General features: G+C 35.5%; 1 protein-coding gene across 1 annotated transcript in view; it reads right to left on the minus strand.

Moving 5' to 3' along the window:
- Nucleotides 1-216: 216 nt before the first annotated feature.
- LOC134680107 (lachesin-like) overlaps nt 217-26,415 on the minus strand; it is a 51,771-nt gene continuing 25,572 nt past the window's right edge. The window contains exons 2-8 of the mRNA XM_063539155.1: nt 13,852-13,958; nt 11,545-11,730; nt 9,184-9,376; nt 5,347-5,475; nt 1,899-2,018; nt 955-1,125; nt 217-473 (exon numbers count right to left, since the gene is read on the minus strand). Coding sequence (XP_063395225.1) covers nt 232-473; nt 955-1,125; nt 1,899-2,018; nt 5,347-5,475; nt 9,184-9,376; nt 11,545-11,730; nt 13,852-13,958 — 1,148 coding nt within the window. The 3' untranslated portion in view covers nt 217-231. The remainder of the gene's footprint in view (nt 474-954; nt 1,126-1,898; nt 2,019-5,346; nt 5,476-9,183; nt 9,377-11,544; nt 11,731-13,851; nt 13,959-26,415) is intronic.

Here is a 26,415-nt window from a genome sequence, read left to right on the forward strand (position 1 = left end):
TGAAAATACATATGGGCTTCCGAAGGAAAATTAAAGTAGCTATGAATTGTTTTTTTAGTAACAGGTTATTTGTATATATTCGTAACGATCGCGATTAGCGCTTATCGTCGTAGGTAAGACAAGAGAAAATAATTTCCAATATACGTAAACTATAATGTCTTATCGACGTCGATAAGTGACTAAATTCACGACTTCTAGGCCTATTAAAATAACACAGATAATTACGCATAATTACACCACTAGTGTTTCGAGTAAAGTTAGGAAGACCGCTATCGTGAAAGCGGGTTTGGCCGCGTCGTTAGCCGCCGTAACGATCTTCCCGTCGTTTGCGTACCATTTGTTGGCCCGGTCGGGTACCCGGTTGCTCTTCTCGTCGTGTTCTTCGTCCTCGTACACTTCTGTTCCGTAGTCGTCGTCTGGCACGATCCGCTCGTCCGGGTACTGGTACACGTGCCTGTCGTTTCCAGGTATTTCTGTGTACAAATCGTAATATACAGTTCGCGGAAAGGGGTACGATTCAATTTGGAAATTGATAACTTGTATGAGCAAATTTTTGTGCATGTCAAAATGTAGAAAGATCCATGACTCTATGCTGATCTTAAAGGATATAATATATACTTTATAATGTACACATAGTGGTCACAAACACATCAGTTGCACGTGTGTGAGCAAATGTAACGTCGGCGTTGTGTAAGCAAATTAAACTACATGTTTCGTACCAGAGCATTAATTACACATATGTTCAAGTAATCCTATTTCAAGTTATAATTTATCAAGTCAATTAGGCTGCAAAGCGTTGTACATGTACATGCATAAAAATAAAATTAACATAAAACATACATCCTAAACATCTTCAATTTTTCCGCTCACAGGTAAAGATTAAAGTTATACAGTTAAGTACTTCAAACTGGGAAACGAGGAAAACCTCATTATAAATACATTAAATGCACCTACCATATAATCTAATCTTGCTTTCCACATCGCCGAGTGAATTCTTGGCAACGCAGATGTAGCTGCCCAGGTCGTCGCGTCGGATATTCTTGATCGTCATCGTCATCTCCGCCTCGAACATGGATTTCTGCCTCACCGTCATCTCGTGGTGTTCCGAGGGTATTATCAACTCACCTGCGAAACAATTTATTGCTAAAACACCCGCCTTCAAATTCAATATTAGGATTTCACCTTGCAAAGAACAAGTTTTATGAAAAATGTAAAAACTTGCTTCAGACACCTAGAAGTTTTATGGCTTTCTTGTAATTTGTTTTGCTTTAACGCCGTCTTGTCCGGTACCTTAAGAGAATTCCTGCTAGTTTGCGATTATCTTTTGTGCATTCGACTACTTAATTAACGAGATCCTGCCATGTCTATATTTTCGACATCCACCGAACAACATTATTTCAGATTATTTTTTTATTTTATTACACTAATAGAGTTAACAATATTGTTTATCTATTTTCGAAATGAAATAACGAGGAAGGTTTTATATTTTCAGAATTTTTATAGTTAAAAGTGTCGGAAATCAGATAATTCTGATCTGGATAGTTCGGGCGCTGTTCTCTGAATATTTTTTAAAGAGGACATAGGATAATGTAGCTTATATTGACTGAGTTTTCAGTTTTAAAACTAGTAGTATCTAAGCTATTTTAAATAAATAAAAATATATGGGAACGAATAAACAAACACAACATTTATTTTTTCGAAATGGCCGATAAATAAATGAATAAAAATATTAAAACAAATGTACCTAGTCTTGTACTCGTAGTAAGATTAATGAAGCTTGTGTTGTGGGTAGCAGACAACGATATATAAAATAAATATAAAACTTAGAAAATACTAAAAGATTCTATGGGCAAAAAGTAATCTAAAAATATATCTAAGTATGCAGGAAAAATAGTTACCAGGGTCTTTAACCCAGTAGTTGATAGATTTGGGTGATGACTCCACGTAGCATTCAAGCGTGACGTCAGTGCCGAGCGGAGCGCCTACCAACTGGTTCGGTACTTGAATCACTGGGTGAACTGCATTACAAAGGAAACATTATTTTTTTTTTATTTTTTTTTATTTATTCAGAACACATACAGTCATATAAGATACATATGTTAGAGGTGCGTAATACGCACATAAATCTTAATACTAAAAAGACCTGGAGGTTCATAAAATATACATGTAACTGAAAATTGGTATACAATAGGTACAAGCATAAGCCCAAGGTAGGATACATACAACAAGAAGCAAGAATAACTCATTAATACTTACAGCAAAAAGTCGGAATAATAATAATAATTACAGCGAGGGTCAAGAAAAGAAATATAGAATTCTGAAAATAGGAAGCGTAGTACAGAAAAATAGATAAAAATCAAGGAACAATAGCTATCAAAATAAAATCTCAGAGAGTAGGTAGTTACAGCAATAATATTTTTTCCTTTAACATGATTTTAAGTGTAGTAAGTGATTTATGAAAGGGATCAATCCTGCCTAGATGTCTATTACAATAGTTGGGCAACATGTATTAATGTGGATCAAGCTTTATTAAGGCAACCGATATGGTGATTGTCCGTCAACGTATTTTGCTGAAGCGCTATACTGAAAACAACCCGTGGGGCGAGACTTTATTATAGGCCCGTAACAAATGGACTAAATTGCAACTGTAACTGGTATTGGAATTGCGTACTAACTATGAAGTTGGATATACAATTCACCAGCCTCGACCCATAGTTAATATTCACATACATATTTGTTATATGGTATAGAGATGTGCAACACGCTTCACTGAGTTGAAAAGATTGATTCATATCTTTCGCTCGCGGTGATATATATCACTCATTTCGCTCACTTGTGGATCTGTAGACTATATTTTTCAAGAGTGAGTAGAGGGAAATGTCCTGAGCGAGTTAAATCATCAGTGAGTTGACGAGTGAGTGAGTTCAATCAAAAGATATAGTTCATTTAAAACACTCACTCGTGAACGACACATGTCTAATAGGGTACATAAACACTCAAAAAGTTTTGAGAGAGTAGACACAGGGGTATGTCAAGATCGTCGTTATATGTACTACTAAAGGAGTACATAGCCTCTTTATGTAAGTCTGCGGTAGTGTGGTATTTATATTATGGCTCTCGTTACTCGAGGCATCATGCTCGGCGGGTGCTTGTAGACTAGTTAATCATCTCACATGTAGACTTTGTAGATTACGTTGATGGGGCTAATAAATAAGGGTATCATTATAAAATGTAAGCATAGTATACGCGTATTAGAGTTAACAATGGTTTCTATATCATCTTGCCCATTTTGTACATTTAGAAAGTACTAAAGGGGTCCTGAGTTAGCTCAAGAACCTATTTTCATAAGCTAATCCATTTTTACAGGATGAGTTTGCTGTTACTTGAATACACATCTACAAGTAGAAACAGATAAATAAAAATAACAAAACAAATATAAATTTATTTTACAAGTCATCATATTAATATGTGCGCATATTCATCAATGTAATTTACGTAAATCATCAAATATACCTTTACTGTACCCATCGTATAACACTTAAGCACCAAGGTATTGAATAAACATGAATAAAAAATACGGTTTAAATAATTTCATACAGTACAAAATACAAATTGAGTATTCACAGGTAAACCAAGCTTAATGACCGTTTAGCAAAAACTCCTAAAGCCTCGCGGTTTTCGACCTTTATGTAAATACCGTGTTCACTCCTGTGTACTCGTGTACTCGTGTACTCGTGTTCGAACCTAAGTAGGTTCGAGGTGCAAAATAAATACTACATAAGGCTGTCTGACTCACGACGGGTAAGCTACGGGCGATCGGCTGTTGTTTCTCTTGAACAACAAACAATCTCGGCAATTGTTTGCCTTCGCCTGCAGTGTAAGCAAGTAGTCAATCTTTGAGAGAGTTTGTGGTCGAGAATGGTCTCAAGAAATGGTCATGTATTGACAAATCGAGGAATGGACTTTTGCTCAAAATTGGAATTGTATCGGAAAGTGGACAAGGGTACATTTTATCAAAAGGTAACGGCAATTTAATTGTAAATAGGTTATGAAAAGCATTTAACTAGCAATGTTTTACTTTAGTCGCTCGTAAACTGATATTTTATTGGCGGAAAGGGGCAGACTGGTAAATAAATTGACGCTGACTGGCAAACAGATCGAAGCATGCTTAAGGCACACATAAATGTGCATATTTCGGTGTAGTAGTCAAAATATGAAAATATGTTCAATCGCCTCGTCGTTGAATCGACCCCGGTCTACCCTAGCATTAATATACAAGTACAGAACACTATAGGATAAATTTATAGTAGGCGGACTATGAGAGTCCGCAGTGCAGTTAGTAATTAAATAGTTTGATTTCTTGAATCTAACTAAATTATATTAAGACGGCCGTTAGATGTAGGTTTTATTTATCAGTTAATAATTATTAACATATGGTAAAATGGAGAAATCTTAAGTTTAAAATATTTTTTGCATTTTTTATACTGATATATTGAACAGAAATAATAGAGCGCAATCCTATTTACCTAATAGGTATTACGAATATTGCTTCTTAATCTTGTAAGAATTCGCTAAGAATCATTATTTTTCATTTTTCCTTGATGAGTTAGATCGTAATAGTCCTTCGCTTATAACTTAATCTCCGTATGTGAGTCAGATGCCTTAGCTAAGTGAGCGGGTACTTACTTCACATCGGTGCCTTGTGCAATCTCTATTTTGTACGTTATTATCAAACCACTACTTTCTGCACTGGCAAGATACACTGCACTAACATCATATCAAGATCGTATTTTTTTTTATTTGGATGCGTCTGCAAGTATCCATCGTAAGTACAAATTCATGACTAAGATGCATAGATTCATGGACAATATATGATAAGTATAAGACGAATCCTTGTCTAACAAAATATATTGCGCCGCACAGCGCCATTTATTTCAGCTATCAAACTTGGGGCACGATTATTTCTTTCTTAGACTACTCACCTCACACGGTCTCTTTGATTATAGTTATAATTATAAAGATGAATCTTTCTTTATAATTACGAGTATACCATCTTTGTACAGGTCTACCTAATCTACTTCATTGGAGCATTCCATGAAATTGTCTACCGTTGTCCCGTACAAACGCGAAGTTTCTGAAGATTTAAAAGTATAAGAGTTTCCTTTTCTATATATGACAAATGGTCAAAAATATGCACAGAAAAATAATCGCCTGCTTTAAATGCCGAGAAAAAAGTCGCAACACCGGAAATACAGAGCGTTTGTACGGGACAGCCCGTGGAATGCTCCTATTTCTCTTGAAAGGTTCATAAAAATAATAACAACCACAGTTAAAATATGAACTTACAGTGTACGCTGATGTGAATTCTCTTGCTGACCGTAGGTGGGACGCCATTGCCCGCGATGCACAAGTACGTGCCCATTTCCGAACGGGATATCTTCGTAAGCTTGAGTACCTCGCCGTTGTATGTGAGTACTGAGAAAACAATAAAATAGTTAGTAAAAATTACATAATGGGGAAGACATATATTATATTATGTCCCTGTTAAAAAATAATGTTTTGAAACATTGCTACCACGGATTTAATTTACGTCATTTTATTATAGGTAAGTAGTTCCCAAATTCACCGTGTTATTTTCGCTGCCATTACTACCAACAAGCTTTACATTTCCTAAAATGTGACATGAAGTTTGTATTTTGGACTAAGAAAGTCACCAACTCTCCTCTTCATCGGGTTGGCTGGAAAAGTAAGGTAAAGTTGCATATCTAGAATATGTTCACAAACGTGACAGATACGAGTTCGTGCTACTGAAAATAATGGAAAAAGTTACCGGGAAAAGAAATACTGGCGCTCGAAAGAAATTGTGTTTGACCGTAAACATCGGGAAAACACATTGTTACTGAATAATAAAAATCGTTGCACAAATAATTAATGCTATCCATAATCTTACTAGACTGTAATTTATTAAATAAAATTGTAATAAGTTTTGTATATTACATAACACATATACGAGTAAGTACTAGTTTCATAATAATTTAAAAATAATTATCAGTACTTGATTTAATTGTTAAGTTTACTCTACGTAGGTAAAAGTATTAAGTATGTGAAAAGGTTTGTAAGAATTTCATAAAAAAATTGTGTATACACCAGGACTTAGTCAATCTCGAGCAGTGGCGGGTCTAGCGATAAATAATGGAGTTTTCGCGAAGTAATACTGTCAGTTCTGGTACCGCGTACATGTGTTCTCGCGCAGACAGTGCTTGATTCGCTTTACTTTAAGCACAATAAATCATTGTTTAGCTTAAATAATAGGCTGTCACTGTCTCGTACGCAACCTGCTTAAAATACTTGACGGAGATACCCTGCCTCAAGTAATTAGAAGGAAAAACAGAATTCAAAAGTTCCAACGGTTTCGATGGCGCTTCAAATTTTTTCAATTAACCATTAAAATGGTTTCAGAGTTCACACAATGAGACCTAGGACTCTATTCAGCACGGAACTCTACTAATTACGACAAACTTTAAACAATACTGGACGAAACTCATCCCGAGAATAGTCGTCGCGGTTCATTGTGCCTTGAATGCGGTCACATAGACGTTTTATTATACATATTCCTGAAAAACAATGCCCTACTCGCAGCTCGAATAAACAACGACAAATGAAATATTTTTGTTTTGCGTGTTTTAATGGTATATTGATTATACTGCGATTTTGTGAAACAATTATATATCGCTTCTAATTCGATATCTAAGAACAGATAATCAAATCGTAAACGTTGTGATACAGTTGGTATACTATAACAGTGTATGGTTTTTATTGTTTTTCATTCTGGATGACCAAAATTATGATTACAGTATTAGGTATCGGATGACAAAATTCTTAATTAGCTGAAAGATGGAATAAATGGACGTCGGACTTTCAATCCGGAGGTCGTGGGTTCTTCCTGGCTCATACCAATGACTTTTTTCGGAACTTATGTACGAAATGTCATTTGATATTTACCACTAGCTTTTCGGTGAAGGATAACACCGTGAGGAGACCTGCATACATCTGCGAAGAAATTTAAATGTGTATGTGAAGTCCCCAATCCGCATTGGGCTAGCGTGGGGACTATAGCCTAAGCCCTGAGGCATGAGAGGAGGCCTGTGCCCAGAAGTGGGACGAATATAGGCTGAATTATTACTATTATTATAGCTGAAAATTTATGAAAGTAATATTAACACTATGCTGGACAATACTCCAGACACAATGGAACGAACAATGCCATTAAGCCTACATATAAGCGTCCAGTGTCCACATATGTGTTAAATATTTAAATAGTTACCTATACCTATATATTTAGTAACAAGTAGTAAGTTTAGTTTAGTTTAGTTTAGGTTAGGTTAGTTTAGGACATGTAGGTAAGTTACTTAAAAATCTGCATTAATATTATGTTCGATGATATCTTACATAACTACTAGGTTTTCTCTCCTATATTTCAAAATTTTCACTGTAAGCACTGCGCCGTATGTTTACCAAGCAGCAATTTATTTCCTTACATGTAATATTGTGCTCTCGCAGACTTCGTAATTTATGGTAACTATGTTAATATATGTATCTGTAATATGTATTGTGAGGTTGTCATCATATATGAGGTTTCAATTCAATTTATTATTCTGAGGTCGCATGCCCCAGTGTTGATTTTATCGGGGATGTTTTCTGCTTATTTACGATGAGTCGGATTGCTATTTTGGCACCAATTATTTATGCTTCGAAATCATTTCTAAACGAAATCCCGATCAGCGCTTTAAAGCCTAAAAAAAACAAGTAATTGTAATTTTAGTCACATCAAAACCTCAATGAACTTGATGAAACTTGGAATAATATCTTCATCGACTCTAAAAACATTGTGGCTTCCAAATGACTAACATAATTACTTAATTCACACATTTTACACTGTTTGAAATGGTGTGTATATGTATTTTAAGTATAACACAATTACACATTATTATACATTGAGTTTATCTATTAGGTTTAAAATAAGGTCACCCGTGGCCAACTAGTAAATTTTTTGATACCTATAACGTTTCTTGGATGTTTAGCACATTAACTAACAAAACAAATCAACTACACATTAAAATATCTACTTACATAAAAATACGCTTAACCTGGCATATCATTTGAATTTATTATTTCTTAGAAATCGCACACTGTGGATTCATCAAGTTTATCATGCAGGAACGCTCGCATTAGGTGAAATGAGTAGGTACTACGGACATCGACATACTTAACGTAATCAATTGGGTAATATATTTTGTTCCCACGTTTCAGCCCACGGTTGTATTGTATTGCGGTATCTCATATCTATTGGTTTGGCTGATTTTATTAGCATCCAGACACTTTAATATCAATTGGTAAACATAAATGTGCTGTTAACATTCTTTGTTTATATAGATAAAAATATCTGTATTTATTACAGTGGCAAAAGTAGTTATCGTAAGATATTCGATCATATACATATATAGTTAAATTTAATCTTAATCTAAAACTAGAAAATTAAGACAAATTCGATCGCATCCAATTTAAACTAACTAAAGTCAACAAGAAATTAATATACAGCTAATATAAGAGTATCGAATACACATATATTTCTTGAAACAAGAGAGATAACACAGTTTTAGCTTCAGCTTAGGATTAAATACGTAACTGAAAGAAGCTTTGTATTAATATACGACATCTTTGAAAATTCGCTTTTGTGCCACTTTTTTACTTAAATCAAATATAATCGCTAATGTAATGTAAAAGTTGTACCTACGTACTACAAAGAAACGAAATAAATCTAAATGTGATGTACTAAAGTGAATTGAAAATATACGTAGATAGCTTAGACCGATATTCATTACCCAAACACGAGAAGCTAGCCACTCTTTCAATAGGGCTTTCACTTAACTTAAAAAATAATAAATTCATTTACTGACCCAAAAAAAAAACATAATAATAACAGCTGGTACTTATCCTTCAGATCCACAGTGCAGGCTTCGTCATCATACTCATCCACCTCAGGTTTCGTCAAAATAAAGCGTATTACATTTTCACATAATAATATATTATGTCATCCGCAACACGCATCGTCAAATTTAAATGTACTCTTTATTTTGTCATAAAAAGTAAGTACTAGTAGTATACATCTCTAAAATGTTATACCTTTAGTCTTAGACCCCGTATGGTCTCGTACTACGATTTCCTGGCCATCCTCGCGTTTCCACATGACCCGCGGCAGCGGCACCCCGCGAGCCTTGCACGCCACTCGGGCGGTACCACCTTCCGGCACCATCGTGTCACCAGATGTCTCCTCTGGCACGAAGTCTGGTGGTATCACCACCTCTAGGAAGCCCATCTGTAAAGTGACTTGTGTTAGTTCAAATGTTACTGTAGCCGTACATACAACTTGACGTTTACGTTAGCGACTGCGTAAACTCGAACGCAGTCCATCTCGCTCGAACTGATGTAGTGGTTATGTAGTTATGTACCTATAGTTATAGACGTTATAGTACATTTGTAAGTTATTTTTATAGAATGCACTTCTTGCTTAATTTTAATGATGAAAAGTATATGTAAAATAATGCATTTTAAATATAGAATAGTAATGTACCTATTATAATATGACGTGTAAAATTATATTGATTTTATGAATAAATAATTGAATTAAATTGAATTGAATTGAATAGTAAAAAATACCCACACCCACACACAAATATCTAATACTACAATCAAAATGATTACTGAATATCGTTTGGTTAGGCTGCGTTTCCACCGGAGATGTGCGAGGATGCGTAGCGAGGGAAGTGTTTTTTAAGAACCAATGGAAAATTGCAGACTAGAGCTGCGCTGAGCAAGGATACGTAAATCAAGTATATCTATTGGTTCTTAACAAACACATCTCTCGCTACTCATCCTCGCACATCTCTGGTGGAGACACAGCCTTAACATATCGTAACAAAATTGTCGCATCACTGATACTCATTATTTGAAAATAAAAATGTATGTACAATGTATACCTAGTATTAAATGTCTAATATTGAATGGAAAATGCTCGCTACAAGTGCCAAAGAGCCGTCATACACGACATTACGAGATACGAAATTCTTTTAAAGTAGGTAATGAGCATATGTGTATGTAGTAGTTAATGGACTTAACTGAGAGCACAGGCGTTTCCTTTGTGAACCTGCTTGCGCGCGCATGTTGGTAGACAATTAAGGGAAAATATAATGTTACTTCTAACATGTAATTGGGAAAGTCTATTATCAGAATGAACATACCCGCTTCGCAAATAAGCATCAAAAATATGGTTAAGACTAACTGCCGGATTCGAATTTTAAGATACGTCAATTAATAGATCTGGATACGATATGGATTAGATGTGTCAGTGTCAAAAGTGACGTATTTGTTTGAAGAAACGTCACATTTGACACTGACATATCTAATCCATATCGTTTCTAGATCTATTAGTTGACGTATCTTAAAGTTAGAATCGGGCCGTATGGCTACTATAGTAAGTTTCATCTTTCATCCCCCATTTCATCCCCTTAGGATATAACCCTGCAGTCACAATTAGCCGACTCTGAAATACCGGAGAGAGCTCTTTCCTCTCGTTAATAGACACCTAAACGATTCATGCATCGAAGCAAAATGATGAATAGCGAAAAAGACCCAATTTGCTCCACAGCGCTTGAATACGGCTTCATTTTCGCATTTTTGGAATATGAATTTCATGTTAAACTTCTGACGTTTATCAGTACCGTTTTACTAGTATACTCGTGCACCTACAAGTACTTATATTAGAAGTACGGAAAGGAATATTTTTGTGAAATTACTCAAAATCCTTAATTCAGCGTTTATGATTGATTTTTAGGGCAGGTGTCTTATGCTTTGTATTTAAACGTAAGTGATAATGATGATTAGATCAATTACAAGGGCACATAAAACTAAAATCAAATCTCAATAGATGTAAAGTTATTTCTATTAGGTACCGTCTACCGCATAGACAGTGTACATTTTGAGATCTAACATTTAACCAACAAAAAATCACAACGGACAGGCAGGGAACAGCCAAAATTTACTTTTAATTGGCGAGTTTTAGTGAAAAAATTAAAAACAACTTATTTTTCGGTTGAACTTCAAAATAGCGAAGACGTCACGGAAATGTTTTTTAGATTTTTGCCGTTAAATGTTGTTCAAACTGTAAATTCATAGCTTATATTATGCAGTAAATTAGTCTGTGCGGAAAGAGAAGAATCGTGAAATGCATGGGCCCCCTTACATTCTACGACTTCTCTTTCCGCACAGACTCTAACGTGGATGCGTGCACCAAAAGAAAAATTAGTCTTGAAGCGCGTTTAACCACTCTTGAGTCAACAACCGGCAATCCATCGTGGCTATTAAAGACCAGCTATCATTTTACTACAAGCAACTACCGAACAACGTCATGTTCTAAGAGCATACTTTTTTGCGAAATCATCATAAATTTGATGAAAACCCATTTAAAAGAAGAAGAATATATCTCACTTGACTCTTCATAGGATCCGTGTTGATCTGACACATGTATTGCCCCCGATCTTCCTCTTGTACACTCTTGATGTGCAGATACCACGTCGAGTGGTCCGCGTGCGACACGGATACGCGGGGGTTGTGTGTGATGACGTGCTCGTGGATGGCTTGGATGGCTTTCGTGTCTGCTTTCACCCAGCCGACCTAAGAGAACAACACAAATGAAATATGATACATGTGTACATGACCACACGCAGCGTCTATTCTTAGAAGGACCACACTAAGTATTTATTAGCCCTTGAAAACTTATATCTGGTTCTGGGTAAAAAAAAGCCACTCAATTTTAACTTTAATATTTTTTTGTAGTCATTTTAGCAGCTATTAGAGCTTTAACAGTATTACTTTATTAGTACTTTTAAAGTAGATAGTTAATTTACACGCACCCAAAATACCACTATATTGGATGCATCACTTATAACTTTCAAAAGAACTTTCTAAATAATTTAAAGAACTAATGTTTCTTTAAATTATTTTCAAAGTTCGTTTGAAAGTTATAAGTGCGGCGTGAAAAAATCTGAAACAAAATAATAAATATCTACATTTATGTTCCAGAAATGTTTTAGTTAAAACAGTTTTAATTAAGTACTTATTGGAAATGTACCGCATAAATAATATTTCTTTGAGGTGAAACTTATTATCAATTGTTTTTTTTTTTAGGGAGCGAAGGAGACACCGAGAAATGAGAAATACATACCTTAATTTTGGTTCCTACAAGTGTATTAGTTCGACATCAAGACTTTTTTTAACTGTATTACATTTACTTAAAGAATATCTTTTCTCATTCGCTCTTTTTCATCACAGACTGTTTTCTCATATTTTATTATCTTTAAAAAATATCTTATATGTGATATTTTTTGCTAAGAGAGACTATGAAATATATATGTAGTTTTCCAGTCACTCTTAGCAACAGATAGCAGAAAGTGTTCGAGGAAAGGAAATATGTAATAATCCCTTATAAATGGTAAAAAATAAAACAAAGGCCTGATAAAAAGTGCTAAGTATAAAGCTGATGCAATATTAATTATATGCTCTCTATACGATTAATAGCTACAGTGCTACATACAACTGGGGCCAAATTCGACACGTACAACTGTCAGATTTCGCATCCACGTCAAATCAACAGTTGATTTTATTGCATACTAAGAGTTGATTCCATCAACGGTGGATATTAATCATTTGGTACAACCAAAACTCAACTCTAAACTACGGGTGGTTCGGTTTGGTTTGCTTGTCACCCTAACTGTGGATTGTTAATGTCAAATTTTGACATTGTACGTATTCGAGAACTTATGATTTTTTCCACATCAACGGGAGATCAACACGATACGTCAAACGTCGCTTGTCGAATAGGGGTCCTGTAGAAATGTACTGCGGGCACCGCTATCAACCTTCTAAATGGTCTTTAGTTTACGTTTGTTGTTTGACATTTAATTTTGACGTTTGTATCCGACTAAAATCCGCTACGAATAACTCTAAAATTTTGGCCAAACGCCTTTAAAACATGTTCTATGTTAATTATGTTACCTTCCGATTTAACTTGAATCTGTCAAAAATGTGATTGTTTTGAGTTGTGACAATTCAACTGGTATTGCTACTATGTTTCGCCTTTGAGGGCCACTAATTGCGCCATGTGCATCCGGGGTTAGCCACTAACTCGGGGTTAACCGGTTAAACCGGAGTTACTAGTACAATTTAACCCTGTGTTAACGGTCCGAGTAGATTGAAAATGTTACATTCATTGCCACAAACGGCAAAAGGATAATGTAATAAATAATTTATCATGTCTCAAATAAGTATAAAAATACATAAGGCTTAAGCATATTCAATGGCATAGAGTTAATCCCGACAAAATACAGTTATTTCGTAGCTTTACAATTTACTGTTTTATGAAACCAATAAATTATGAATGACTACACATTGAAACGAGTGCTTGATATTAAGGTGAGCTATTTCTGTAACTTGAAACATGTAATTATATTGAGGCAATAAATTACGACTACGTACGTGGGAGGTGATCGGGCGGTGAAAAGAGCGTTTGAGGGAAAACCGATAGGACGCCGCCCGGTCGGTCGACCTAGGTATCGATGGGCGGATGTGGTGGACGCTGATCTCCGCGAGCTCCGGGTTGAGAACTGGCGAGAAACGGCACAGGACCGGGGTCAGTGGCGAGCAGTCGTGTTGGAGGCCAAGACACACTTTGGGTCGCTGCGCCAGAGGAGTAAGTAGTGAGTAAGTAGTAATAAATTTATTATAACTTGTACTTACTCTATAGTTGCCAAGGTTGACGACAATACATTTGAAAGTAGCGTCGCGCCCTATTGGTATCGTTAGATTTGTGATCGGCTCTCCAAATTCTGGCACTTCTACTCCCCCTGTAAACAAAAATCTAGGATGAGATATGTGCATAAAAATATTAAATAAGTAGGTATATTTGGCAAGAGTCACTTGTCAGTGGAACAGAGGCAGAGATAATCATATTTTTATCTCTGGTAAATAAATATAAAAATCGAGCGTGCTCACGAAAAAAAATAGACAGTTTTAAGACTTATGAGTATAAAAAGGCAAAATTAAGAAAGTTTCGTCTCGCTTTACCGGTAGAAAAGCACCATTAACGTATTTAAAGTTTTCTTTCTACACTGGATACTTAGTGAGAGTCTAGTCATAGCCCCTTCAATTAACTACCAACGGAACTTGCTAATGTTTTATTAGTTTTTGCACTGGCCAGGCTAGAGAGCGTTCTGCCGCTTAATTTCAGTTTTACATAAATAATCCGGTTTGGGTTAGCCAGAACTGGAATGTTCATACGCTAGTAGTGTAAAAGGACTGGTTCAATTAAAAATGTAATACTTAATTTACAACTGAAGTGAACGCATTCATAGAGGCATAAAGTTAAAGTGATTGTAAATCATAATATCTTTGTTTTAAATCGTGTTGTAGGTTGTTAAGTATTTTGAATACTTAATTTATATTAGGTACCTTCTAAACATAATTTTAGGTTAAAATGTAAAACGAAACGTGATTTATCTTTAAATACAATTCGCTAATATTTAATCGCTACAGACTGACTTATAGAGGAAGCAAGTTCAACAGAAATGGTATAACATGCTTCTTCACATGACTATTTTATGAAAGCACATAGGTACTATTCTGCATTATATTTGCTGCTCATGTTCGCGACTGCATATCAAACATTATGCGCTATGCGGCGCGAATTAGTTCGCAAGACAATCGTTTAAATTGCACGCCCGCAGAGACTGATGAGCGACGAACTAAGTTTGCCTGACATTAGTTTGTGGGGCGTACGCTAGTGGGGCTTATCGCGAGAAAACCGCCAAGTTGCCACGAGCTCGTTGTCGGCGCTCGCGATACTGTCAACCACAGTTGCACCTCACTGCTAAAACCTTGCAACAAAGTGTCAACTATCCACTTCAACTTGGACTACTAGCGCAACTTCAGAAATGTGACACGAATATCTTCAAAGATCGTAAGTAGGCCGGGCGCCGCGCTTGTAATTATTGTGCTGCTTATTTACATATCAATTATTCAACTGTTAAAAGCTGTGCTCCATTAATGTCTAAAAATAGTCCAATTTGTGTATGGTTGAGTTGTACCTACATTTCGATTACAGACATTATATTGTTTGGTTTGTCAAATGGAAAAGTTGTTCCGTTATCAAACTAGATTAGATACCTACCTATAGATGCGCTTCGACTTGATTATATTAGTTATTGACATAGAGTTATATATTTGACAGAGGGAATGTCATTTAAGACAAACTGTGACACTGCAATGGCGGACGGTTTGAAAATGTGCGTGTAGACGAGTGATACCATGTAACACAAATTCTCCCCTAATGGTGAGACAATCTTTTCAATATCGTCCTTGTTTTCAAATATTAAAATAGGGCAGTTTTACGTTAGACAATAAAAAAAGTGTGTACCTAACTGATTTTATAGGTCTTGAAAATGCGAATTGTTGCACAATTACTTTGTGCAAATATTATTTTCAATACCTAATGACATTTAACTTGTAACATATCTGGTTTCAAACAAAAAATAAATATAAGGTAAATGTACTAGTGCTCGACATGTTAATGCCCAATAGATGACACCTTGCTGTCACCTCTATTGAAAATGACTTAAGTTTCAAGATGACATGTACTGGACTGGGACCGCGTCGAGCACCATGAGTATGTTTACCTTACATAACAAATAAACGTTAACTATCAAACATTATTCATGTAAACGTCTTTAATCTCCTTATTATCGTGAAATTACCATACCGACCTAGTTTGAAATGCAAAATCAATAATTTAGCTATTTACCTAAATATCCTAAATCTCTTATAATACATAATGATTTAATAAGAAGGGAATCAATTACCCTACTTTCGGGAAATTACCCTATTCAACTTACTGGTCACACTCCTGTTTCACATTTATAAACAATGAAATATGGAGATTTTATGTACTATACCGTGATAATTGATAAAATTAGCTATGAAAAGTTATTCCGTCACTTTTTTTCTTTCGATCGGTACAATTCTTGCAGGATTTAACTACGCATGCCGGCATATTTAACATTTTATTTGGACAAATTTACTTCACTGACGTTTCGAACCGACTGACGGCAAATTGGTGGATGAGGGCATTGAGATAAGTGTCAATGTGTGTGTGTCACGCGTAAATAATAGAAAATTGGTGGATGATGGAATCACAGTTTTTGTCTTAGCAAAACTACGTCCGTAGTATTCTAGGTCCATGGTTATTGATTGTATTAGAGAAGTAAAGTCTAAGAAATAAACGTGCCCCGTAGTTTGACAGTGGAAACAGTTGACGTTGTATTGCGCCATACGTTTTGTAGTCATTGAATTGTCAAACGTCAGTTTTTGTCAGCTGCATAATGTTCTGAGCCGTGTAGCACCATCTAATGTAGCTGTCAAATTAAAAACTCAAAAAACTGTTTTAAACTTTACTCCTCTAGTAGAATTAATGAGTATTTTATTATATTAAAACCTATAGGTACTTATCTTGATAACTGCGTAGGTATGTGTATACGTAATCAATTGACCTCTATACAAAACGACGTTTTAAATAGGTATCGTGCATAATGCATAAGCCTGTGTATTTAATCAGATGAATTGCATCTACTTAATACAATAAATGTTCATCACACTTTAATAAGATATTAAGTATCAGAAGAATGATAGTGTTACTTTATATTGGCACTTTGTTCCCAAGTGCAGTATGCTAAGAACATGACCATATCGGCCATAATATAACGTGGCTAAGTAATTTTGCAGCTGTGTCCGAAATATGGTGAGAGGAAACTAGATATGGCGCTTTGTCGCTTTTATGACCGTCCAGAGGCAGCGAAATAGCGCACCTCGTGTGCCACCATTCATTCCGCATTTTTCAGACATTCATAAGGCATGTTCTAGAGTTCCCTCCAAAACGGAAGAAGCTTATAAATCTTGTTAGTCGACTTTAAAGTGATCGACTGCATTCTTACAGGTATATTCCAAGTTCAGAAACGTGGCATGTGTAATAAACTATATGGCTGAGCAGTAAATACCCAACGGTGAACCTCATCGTATCGAAAAATAAATATTTTCAGTGCAAAGCGAAAAAAGAGAAGCCATATGTTTTTACGATATTTCGGAGGTATGTTATAGAGAGATTTTTTTCATTTTTTATTCGGCAAACGGCCCGTTTTATAACAACTACCAAGATGTGAGGTTAGTGAACGGTCATGGAGGGCAGTAAAAAGTGTCGTTTTGCCCCGACAGCGTTCACAATATCGTCGCAGTCTGGGACGCAGTAAAATGTTTACAAAATACCTCGCTTTGTTGGTGCCTCTGGAAGTGTTTCATATTGCTTTAGTATTACCATTTTAGTGTAAACTGAGTCAGCCACTTCCCGCACCTGCCGGTAATCTCTATTTTGGACGGCAAGTATTTACGTGTATTTGCTTGTTGCCCTTGTGTAGGTAATCCCATCAAAAACATAAATGTAAAAAAGGAGAGCCAAGTTCAATACAAAAATTATGCTTGGCTGTGGGGTTCGCCGCAAAAAGAATGGAGATTTAAATGAGTGCCAAGTTCTATGCAAAATCCAAATATGTATTTATAGGAACAAAATAACATTATAACAAAGTATTAAACTCTATTTCTTTGCTTTATTGGATACCTATAACAATTGCTGTTATTTAAAAAAAATGCGAGATCTTAAAGCAGGTTAGATTTGACTTGGCCAGTTTTCATTACATCAGTCATTTTATAAAGTTATTCAACATATATATTTTGTAATTCTGATAAAAACTGGCCAAGCCAAATCTAACCTACTTATTAAACTCTATTTCTTTGCTTTATTGGATACCTATAACAATTGCTGTTATTTAAAAAAAATGCGAGATCTTAAAGCAGGTTAGATTTGACTTGGCCAGTTTTCATTACATCAGTCATTTTATAAAGTTATTCAACATATATATTTTGTAATTCTGATAAAAACTGGCCAAGCCAAATCTAACCTACTTTAAGATCTCACATTCTTTTTAAATAACAGCAATTGTTATAGGTATCCAATAAAGCAAAGAAATAGAGTTTAATACTTGTTTATAATGTTATTTTGTTCCTATAAATACATATTTGGATTTTGCATAGAACTTGGCACTCATTTAAATCTCCATTCTTTTTGCGGCGAACCCCACAGCCAAGCATAATTTTTGTATTGAACTTGGCTCTCCTTTTTTACATTTATGTTTTTGATGGGATATCAATACTTTTTGTAAAGAAAACTAGGCAGGTATTGAGATTTAATGTTTTTTCTTGTGTTTCCGCTGCATGTTTTTTACTTCTGTTCTTTGTATTAATTATGTGGTGCCGCGCGCCGCCAACGACACACCGTTGGCCGGTTGTTTAGCGCGTATTACAGGTTTTTTGTATGGGGACCCCCCCCTATTTTTTAACTTTTTTTATTTTTAGATTTTTTCCTACGCTTACACACAATTACCGAGCTGGATTCCAAATTTCATCCTTCTAGGTCATCTGGAAGTAGGTTAGGTTTAGGTACTATATGTCAGTCACAATAAAAAAGAAATTTGTATGGGAACCCCCCCTATTTATTAACTTTTTTTTGTTTTTAGATTTTTTCCTACGCTTACACACAATTACCGAGCTGGATTCCAAATTTCATCCTTCTAGGTCATCTGGAAGTAGGTTAGGTTTAGGTACTATATGTCAGTCACAATAAAAAAGAAATTTGTATGGGAACCCCCCCTATTTATTAACTTTTTTTTGTTTTTAGATTTTTTCCTACGCTTACACACAATAACCGAGCTGGATTCCAAATTTCATCCTTCTAGGTCATCTGGAAGTAGGTTAGGTTTAGGTACTTATATGTCAGTCACAATAAAAAATGGTTTTTTGTATGGGGACCCCCCCTATTTTATAACTTTTTTTAATTTTTTGATTTTTTCCTACGGTTTCACACAATAACTGAGCTGGATTCCAAATTTCATCCTTCTAGGTCATCTGGAAGTAGGTAAGGTTTAGGTACTTATATGTCAGTCACAATAAAAAATGGTTTTTTTGTATGGGGACCCCCCCCTATTTTATAACTTTTTTTAATTTTTAGATTTTTTCCTACGCTTTCACACAATAACTGAGCTGGATTCCAAATTTCATCCTTCTAGGTCATCTGGAAGTAGGTTAGGTTTAGGTACTATAGGTATGTCAGTCAGTCTTAAAATTTACGACTTTTTGACCTTCATATCTTTATAACCGTTTGAGCTAGCTTCATGAAATTTGGGCTTCTAGATGTCCTTATGGATATAATTAAACACACGTAGTTTTATGTGTTTACGTTAAAGATGTTTTGAGTTATAGAAGGGTCAAAAGTGGCACCAAGTGGTTCGTGTAATATTACACTTGGCGCTGGCTAGCCAGTTCCTTTGCTCGAACTTGGCTTGACACGCTGCCGCGTGTCTAGATTGTTAAAAGTTTAGGTATTTTAACCAATATTTAGTAGCAGATATAGAGGCCAGTTCGAACGTAGGTACAATTGATAGTATTGATACGTTGACCTCAAAACGATATCTGAATGACGTCAGTTAGAGTGGGACCAAGAAAAGTCTGCAACGATTTTGATAGCCCACGCAGTGCAAATAGAAGTTTGACGTTTAAAATAACCCTTGCACTGCGTGGGCTCTCAAAATCGCAACAGACTTCTTGGTCTAACTCTAGTATTCAATCCAACGTGGCAGGTTAGTACACTGACGTCCGAATGATGTCGTTTAGTTATCGTGCATTTTGCGTCATTCAGATATCGTTTTGATGTCACATGAACGTTCGAATTGGCCCACCTTTTGATTAAGGCATCTGAACCTAATCAACGGTTTGGATTGTTTTAATGATTATCCTAGAAAAGTTGTTTAAACTTTAAATAATACCTCTAAGTTTTCACTTATTGAAGTATTTGCAATTGCATACACCTAAAAGTTTATAAGTACTTCAACTAGCTTATACAGGGTGGCTAAAAAATAAGTGCATGAAACAGACTCTAGTTTTTTAGGGTTCCGTACCCAAAGGGTAAAACGGGACCCTATTAATAAGACTCCGCTGTCCGTCCGTCCGTCCGTCTGTCACCAGGCTGTATCTCACGAATCGTGATAGCTAGACAGTTGAGATTTTCACAGATGATGCATTTCTGTTGCCGCTATAACATCAAATACTAAAAAGTACGGAACCCTCGGTGGGCGAGTCCGACTCGCACTTTTCCGGTTTTTTAATTCCTAATATAATTCTAAGTACCTACCTGCCCCAATTAAAAATTGTCTTTTTAAATCAACAACATCATATTACTTGTATTTGGTAAGCACAATCGGCGAAAAAACTTTAATGTATCAAAAATTACATCCCTATATGCCAAAAAATCTTAGTTGTTATATTTTAACAAATGACCTAGCACAAATTAACCTAGCTTTGTTACACAAATTGGATGTTCCGACGCTAAGAAAACAGTAGATAAGCGAAACCTAAAGTCGTAATTCTAACCTCATAATGTAATAGAGGTTTAGAGGTCGGCTGGTTTACTAGCTTCTGAGACGAAGATCGAGTAAAGTTTGGCTTGCCAATGTGCTGTTACTGCCAGATGGCTGAACATTTACATTAAGAACTTTCTATTATTGGACTTGTATGTTCGGTTGTTCCTACTAAGTGGGTATGGTGTATGTACAAAGAGTATGGCGAGTACCTAAGCATAATATGTGTATTATAAATCATCATCATCATCATCTCAGCCATAAGACGTCCACTGCTGAACATAGGCCTCCCCCTTGGACCTCCATACGTGCCGGTTGGAAGCGAGGTATTATAAATACCTATCATAGAAATGTAAAATATAAAATCACAAAACAATGAAAAAACATATAAACACATTATACCTCTAAAAAAAACCTAGCCTAGGGTGCTGTCAGCAGCGGGGTAAGGTCCATGCTGACGGTGGTCAGGGCCGCAGAGAGCGGAACCGGCGGACTATCCGCGCCGTGTCCAAGATCACCGCCTTCTAATTCTGACCCCTTGATCCAACCACCTAACGAGAGACCCTCAAGATGTTGGTCGAGATTTTTCGCTATTAGATAATTATTATGGTTAATTGCAATAAGTATGGGCATATTTTTCATCTAGTGGATATACTTCACTGAGGTACTGCAACTGAAAGATACTCGTATAGGTATGTACTTATGTAAATGAAAAGGATTAGGTAATATGTACCAGGTGTGGCTCATTCCGCGTTTTACACTTCTAAGTACTGACTAGTTGTAGCGAGTGAACCTTATATACTTTATGGTGGGCGAGCCGAAGATGTTAAATTTGGAGTTACTCGAGCGTCGTAGAGGTATTGGTCGTCGGTATTGGAATCGTAAAATCATATGATAGGAAGGTTATAAAATGTTTTCTTTTCCAGTGGTCAGGGAAGCGTTTACAGATTTTTTAAATTTGCGGGGGGTTGGACAATGTTGAAACCCTGTTTTCACATTTTCAATGTGAAAATCGGGCATCGAACTTGTGATTGTTAAATTAAGAAATGCGTACAAATAATTGTCAGACTAAGCAATAGCACAATTAAAGCATTAACTTGGACCAAAGTGACCAAATTCACAATCTACTTAACAATGTTTTCAACCCTCTACCAACCCCTATCACCCGACGGATCAACAATATCAACATAGACGGCTAAAAGTGGTTCAGCTAGACTCCACGGGTAACAAGGTATCATTCATATCTTAATCTGATACGCACGAGTAACTACAAAAATCACCTCTTGGGCTCCCCCTACCATTAATTTTATTACCTACTTATTGTGTTACGCTAGTGAGGACAACAGGGCAATTTCTTAAAGCACCCACTAAGAGAAATCTGAATCACAATACAGGTATGTTACATTAGATGACTTGTGTGAGTGAATCCGCGTGGGGACTACCCTCTCGCGCATGAGAGGAGGCCTGTGCCCAGCAGTGGGACGTATATAGTCTGAATTATTATTATTATATTTATATGAGTGAGACGCTACTGGTGTTGCATTATTTATTTGGTATGAAATAAGTCAGCTTGGGACTATTATGTACTTCAGAGTGATCAGTGTGGTACGCGTAGATATGTTGAATGTTTATTGCTTAATATGTTACATTGTTAAGCATTATTATTTTACAATGTTTCACATCCAAGTTTTGAAAATAATTTTAGCGTTGATACGTTCATAAATTCAATGAAATTACCCATCTTTTTGTGCTTCAAAGGGGCCATATATTTCCCGGAGGAGACAGCGCCTAGCTATATATAGGGCATCACGTGAATGATAAATCAGTATGGCAAGCAATATTAAGCAGAGAGCTTACAACTAGGTACACGTTGTGGATAGATGGATATCTATATATTAATATCTATCCATACTATGTAGAAATATCGGATATAATCGGTTTGGGTCTATAACACAAAAATGCTATTATACCTACTAGTAAACACAACTTCCAACGTATTTTTTATGAACCGCATAATCGTATTACATCGGTCGCATACATTCAATGCTTTAGACATAAAAGTGAAAATCTACCAGGAAAAATTCCTTGGAAATGTAAGAGTCTGAAACCGAATAGGTATTAGCTAAAAATCCAAGAATTGCTGACAAAAGCAACTTAAATGTCACTGTAGGCTACACACAGTTTAAAATTTAAATTTTGAAGCGAAACACAGCAAAATAAAAACTCATCGACTGACTGGACTGATTTTACACACATTGCAAACCTCAAACCATGGCAGTTAATCGGTTGGTCAATAGAATGTACAGTCAAGTCAATAGCTAATAGTTTTGCTGTCTGTACAATTGCGCAATACTTTTAAATATAAAGAGGTTTTCGAATGAGGTAGCATTTTTACTATTGCTTTAGGAATCTTTAAAAGAAGGAAAAAATTGGACTTTCTGAAAAAAACAAGCATTCTCATACTTAACTAGTTCTAACCGAGCATAATCGTTTAAACCAGAATATCGTTTGTAGATTACCTACTAATTTGATATAAATACATACATACCTTCTTACTCTAGTAAAATTAACTGCGATATTAGTTCAAATTATCGAAACTAATGCCGTTTATTGTATCAACTGTATGTATTCAACTACTGGTCATTAATTCATAACAATGAATGTTCCAATTTAGAATCAGAGATTTCCAGCTTAATTCACGTAAAATAGCGAAACATGCAGTATCGGGCCGTTTCCTTTTGCAGCGGAACAGCCTGCGCTACCACATTAATAATTTATCAGCCAAGTGACGGTTGTTTGCTAATAAAGCCCGGATTCGCTGGAAATATTAATAAAAGCTTGCACCGGCGTCGCCAGACCAATGACAAATGACCAGCTGGAAACTACCCTTTAATTTTCAGTTAAGCACACAAAATACTGAGTTAGCTTAGAATTTATTTATTTAAATTTTATTGCACAATAAATATAAATACAAATGGCGGACTTAATGCCTTAAGGCGTTCTCTACCAGTCAACCATAGGGCGAACCGGAGAATCTCGAACGTGGGTGCAGTGAGAAAAATATTTAAGAAAACTGTAACTATTTAAAATTAGGACATGAACAACATTATTCACAATGTTATCTACACAAATATAACTATATTACTACCTACATATATAGTAATTCAAAGCTATACACAACATATACATATAGTAGTAGACCCTATAATGGACGTGGAACCAGTAATGGGACAAAAAAACATACTTCCTCTAAAATAATTATCTAAAAGTAGTTTATAAACACTGGCTGTATATTATCATAAATAAGAGTCCTAGAGCTGTTTCAGTTTGAAGTTTCATTAAATTTGGTTGCTTTTTAAGAAATTGGCGGCAACCCAAAAGTTGTCGTGTCACTGAAAAAAAATACCACTGCGAATTCTTAACAACTTCGCTAAGAGAGGTGAGTTAATTTATTAAATTTCAATTAATTAATACTTGATGAAAACTAGAATGTGTTTTGTTAATTGCATTTACCATGAGATAAGGTATACAACACACTTATGTTGTGACTCCACAGATGTAAAAAAATAGTGGTATTTGGCCCAATCCCATTATAGGAGCTGTAAAACTGCGTACCTCCTATGATGGGACAATTGACAGAATGATGCTTGCCATGCCATAATTTCATGTTTAAACAATACAGATGTAAAATGTAGTTACGAAATATGTCAATCAGGAGGTATTCTCGGACTTCGGATAAATTAATATCGTTTTTCCAAACTTTTATTTAACTTGCCCTGTTAGTTAGTGTGGGTCCAATCTTGGTAGTTGAATTTGAGCCACTTTTCGATTTCCGATTCAGTTGAAATTTTGTGTAAGTACGTAATTAAGTATGCAAATCGGATGATAATGCAATATTATGATAACATGGACCTAATCTGATGATGGAGACAGGAGGTGGCCATGGGAACTTTATCGCAATAAACCCTAACTAATTGTGTTTGGGTATATTAGAATTGTCTCGATGGATCTAATACAATAATAATTGACTGTGGAAAGAAAAATACATTCAGCGATAAAAGCTTATACCAAAAATTGATTTTTTTGCCGTAACTTATTCCCCATTTCAATATTTTATACTGATAGAGCAATGTCCATTATAGGGGGCCCATTACTGGATCCACGTCCATTACCGGGGGCCCATTACTGGAGCTTTGGTGTCCATGACTGGAGAAAAAAGGCATAGTTTTAATTTGTTAAATATGTGGAAACTAATTGCAGTATCTTTGATACAACATGCCTAAAACATGAAAGACGGATAGGACTTTCATCTTTTAACACGCTAAGCGGTAGACCATTTACATGTATACGGGAAATATCATAAATACTCCAAATTTCCTCTTAAATGTCCCATGACTGGTGCTGTTACTATATTACATTATTTATTCTAGCTTTCGACTTCATAAAGATAATTATTTTACTTACAAATATAAAGTACCTATTGTAGTAATTTAGTCGTTTTGATTGTAAATGTCAGATGTGCAATTAGAGAAAGCTTGAATGGCTAAGGATAAAATGAGAATATTAATATTTCAATAAAGTTGCAGTTGAATTCACTTTCTTGAGATTAAAAAGCTCTCAATTTTTGCAAATGAAGTTTTCATCTTAAAAGTATTGTATTGAAAACTTTTTTTATTGAGCACTTTTCGAGAGAAATAAACAAAACAATAAATCGGCCAAGTGGGAGCCGAACTCGCACCCTGAGACGTTTTACAATTTCTCGTAATTCTATTAGTACGTTTGATCAGTTTTTAATGACGATAATACTATAATAATATGATCTACCGAGTTCGGGGTTAATATTATGTTTAATCATTATACCTAGTGATACATAAAAGCAATAAAAAGGTTTCATTTTAATTTTTCATTTAATTTCATTTTAGTAGGTATACCTAGGTATTTTCGATGTAGTAGCGGCAATAGAAATACATAAATACACGTCATACACGCCGCTCTGTATAAATTTCAACCGTTTACCTAGTTATTATAAACCATGAGATAAAACCTACTATAGGTCACTTTTTAAAATTCACCAGAAACCAAGTTTTTGTGTAAGTATGTATGTCACTACATACATACACAAAAACTTGGTATGCTGTGTATTTTCTTATAATCGAATTTTGTATAGGCACCCAAGTGTTTATTATGTCCAGCGCAACATTTTAAAAAACTGGGTCAAGGACGCACGCTAGCTACGCTAGGTTGATTGAACCGCACGTTTTGCCTTCAATATTACTAGGTATTATTTCATACCTGTCAGGGTTTTTGTCTGGAGAGGTGAATACATGCCGGCAATATGCGTATGTCAGAATCAATGACGAGGGTTTAACACAACGTAGCGTTAGTGATTACAATAAGGCTTACATGTAAAGGTTGCATGATACGCCAGTATAAATGTAGCTTAAGAAAATATTTTGTGAGGAGCGTATACGTGCGGTGGTAATGTGATCACCCGCTTTTGTGTAAAGTAGGATAAGACCGCAGAGAGCAAGCGGAGGTAAATTTTATCCTCGTGTCATAATTTATTTTTACATGGCGAAATAATTTTCCTGTTCTGCGGGTGAAACCCAGCGCGTAATAAAACAAGAAAGTAAAAAAATGGCAAAAAGTGTGTTGTCGTGTTGTTTAAGTGCTTTATGTTGTTTAGATTCCGTGCGTATAATATTAAATAATGATTACGCTTTCACATTAAGGCGACAATCCGACAAAAGGCTCGACATAATAATATTATTAATGGTTTATCTGGATAACA

This window comes from Cydia fagiglandana, chromosome 3, assembly GCF_963556715.1.
Source record: "Cydia fagiglandana chromosome 3, ilCydFagi1.1, whole genome shotgun sequence".
NCBI classification, from domain to species: Eukaryota; Metazoa; Arthropoda; class Insecta; order Lepidoptera; family Tortricidae; genus Cydia; species Cydia fagiglandana.